We start from the raw sequence: 2,138 nt of genomic DNA, 5'->3' as shown, positions 1-2,138 counted from the left end.
CAGCAGCAACGGCGTCAAGGGGTGCTGGAGCGGTTTCTGCGTCTCGTGCTGATACCGCTGCTGCAGGGGTCTCGTCTGGGCCATCGGCTGCTGGGTGTGGAGCTGCTGCAGCAGCTGCTGCACTCGTCTGCTGCCAGCAGCAGCAGCAGCAGCAGCAGCAGCAACAGCAGCAACAGCAGCAGCAGCAGACGGAACGTACGGGATGGCAGCAAGACAGCGGATATGAATGGGCTTCTGCTGGGGCCTTTGTTTCAAGACACAGAGCTGCTGCTGCTGCTGCAGCAGCTGCTGCTGCCGTTTGCTGCTGCACTCTCCGATAGACAGCCGCTAATTAGGGCGAAGGCTATTGAGGCGCTGCCGTCTGTATGTGGCGTGCTGCTGCGTGCTGCNGACAGCCGCTAATTAGGGCGAAGGCTATTGAGGCGCTGCCGTCTGTATGTGGCGTGCTGCTGCGTGCTGCAGCAGCAGCAGCAGCAGCAGCAGCAGCAGCAGCAGCAGCAGCAGCAGCAGCAGGAGATGCAGGAGGAGCAGCAGCAGAAGCAGTGCGTGATGAGAAGAAAAAAAAGATGCAGCAGCAGCAGCAGCAACTGCTGCTGCTGCTGCTGCGGCCCTCTGTATTGGATGAGCTCAGGGGCTGCTGCTTAGAACACAGCAAGACAGTGGTGCGTCGTGCTGCGCTGCTGGCGCTGCAGCAGCTGCTGCCGCTGCTGCTGCTGCACCTGCCTCTGCTGCAGCAGCTGCATGCATATGATGCCTCTCTTTATGCGAGTGGGTCTCCTGAGCCAGCAACTGAGGAGGCGTCAGCAGCAGCTGCAGCACCTGCAGCAGCAGCAGCAGCAGCAGCAGCAGCAGCAGCAGAAAGACCTATTGGTGCTGCTGCAGGTGTTTCTGGGTGGGGTTTGTTTCGGCTGCTGGGGTGGAGACAGATAGCAGAGAGGTGCAGAGACAGCTCAGTTATAGTGAGGAGACAGGCTGTTGCTGCGCTGCACCTCTTCACTACCACTGCTATATATAAGCTGCTGCAGCAGCAGCAGCAGCAGCAGCAGCAGCAGCAAGAGGAGCAGCAGCAGAAGCAACAACAGCACGAAGAACAGGAGGAGGAACAGCAGCAGCAACAGCAGCAGCAGCAGCAGGTGCAGCTGGGGGAGCAGCAGACAGAGCAGCCATGTGAACAGCAGGAGATGCAGCAGCAGCAGCTCGTGCAGCTGCAGGAAACAGATAGGAGTCCTGCTGCTGCTTCTGCTGCAGCAGCAGCAGGAGGAACAGCAGCAGCAACAGCAGCAGCTGCTGCTGCTTTGACCAGCAGCATGTGCTGCGCGTGGAGAGATTTCGTGCTGCATGCAGCAGCAGCAGCAGACGAGGAGCCCATGGTGAGGGAGAAGGCGTTTGAGGCGGCTCAGCAGCTGCTGCAGTGCGACAGCAGCAAAACCAGCAGCAGCAGCAGCAGCAGCAGCAGCAGCGCAGCAGCAGCAGCTGCAACAACAGAGGCTGCAGCAGACATGCTGATCTGCGGCTCCACAGACGAACACCTAGAGACCCTGAGACAGTTCTATTTCTCCTGCTGCAGCAAGAGGTGCATCCTGGCTAGGGTTTAGGGTTTAGGGTTTTAGGGTTTAGGGTTTAGGGTTTAGGGTTTAGGGTTAAGCTTTGCGTGTTCATATCTAGGGTCTACGGTTTGATGCGTATGGCTTAGGTTTCAGGGTTTAGGGTTTAGGGTTTAGGGTTTTGCTCTCAGGGGCTAGGGTTTAGGGTTTAGGGTCTAGGGTTTAGGGTTTAGGGTTTAGGGTTTAGGGTTTTGGTTATCTTTCAGGGGGGGAATGCCAGCCGAGCGGCTCTCGCAGTGTATGCGCAGCGTAGCCGCCCCAGGAGTTGCAGTGCGGCGGCTGCTTGAGCTGCAGGTGCTGCTGCTGCTGCTGCTGCTGCTGCTGTTGTTGCTGCTGCTGCTGCTGCTGCTCCTGCTGTTGCTGCTGCTTTGCTGCTGCTACTTATGCTGCAGCACCTGCTGATACTGCTGCTGATGCTACTGCTGCTGCTGCGCCTGCTGCTGCTGCATCAAATATTCCTGCTACTGCTGCTACGTCCGCTCCTACTGCTGCTGCTGCACCTGCTCCTACAGCTGCTGCTGTTGCTGCTGCTGC

At 58.5% G+C, this 2,138-nt stretch overlaps 1 protein-coding gene across 1 annotated transcript; it reads left to right on the top strand.

Annotated features, from left to right (window-relative positions):
• Positions 1 to 365: 365 nt before the first annotated feature.
• Positions 366 to 1,742, top strand: EMH_0090590 (uncharacterized protein; the record flags this gene model as incomplete). Its single annotated transcript, XM_038023001.1, is given in 3 exon segments — positions 366 to 389; positions 393 to 1,573; positions 1,736 to 1,742. Coding segments are annotated over 3 exon segments (1,212 nt in total).
• Between the last annotated feature and the right edge of the window lie 396 nt (positions 1,743 to 2,138).

Source organism: Eimeria mitis, genomic scaffold, assembly GCF_000499745.2.
Source record: "Eimeria mitis Houghton genomic scaffold, Emh_scaff7200, whole genome shotgun sequence".
Classification (NCBI taxonomy): domain Eukaryota; phylum Apicomplexa; class Conoidasida; order Eucoccidiorida; family Eimeriidae; genus Eimeria; species Eimeria mitis.
The sequence above is the reverse complement of the archived record's forward strand: the minus strand, read 5'-3'. Positions and strand labels throughout refer to the sequence as shown.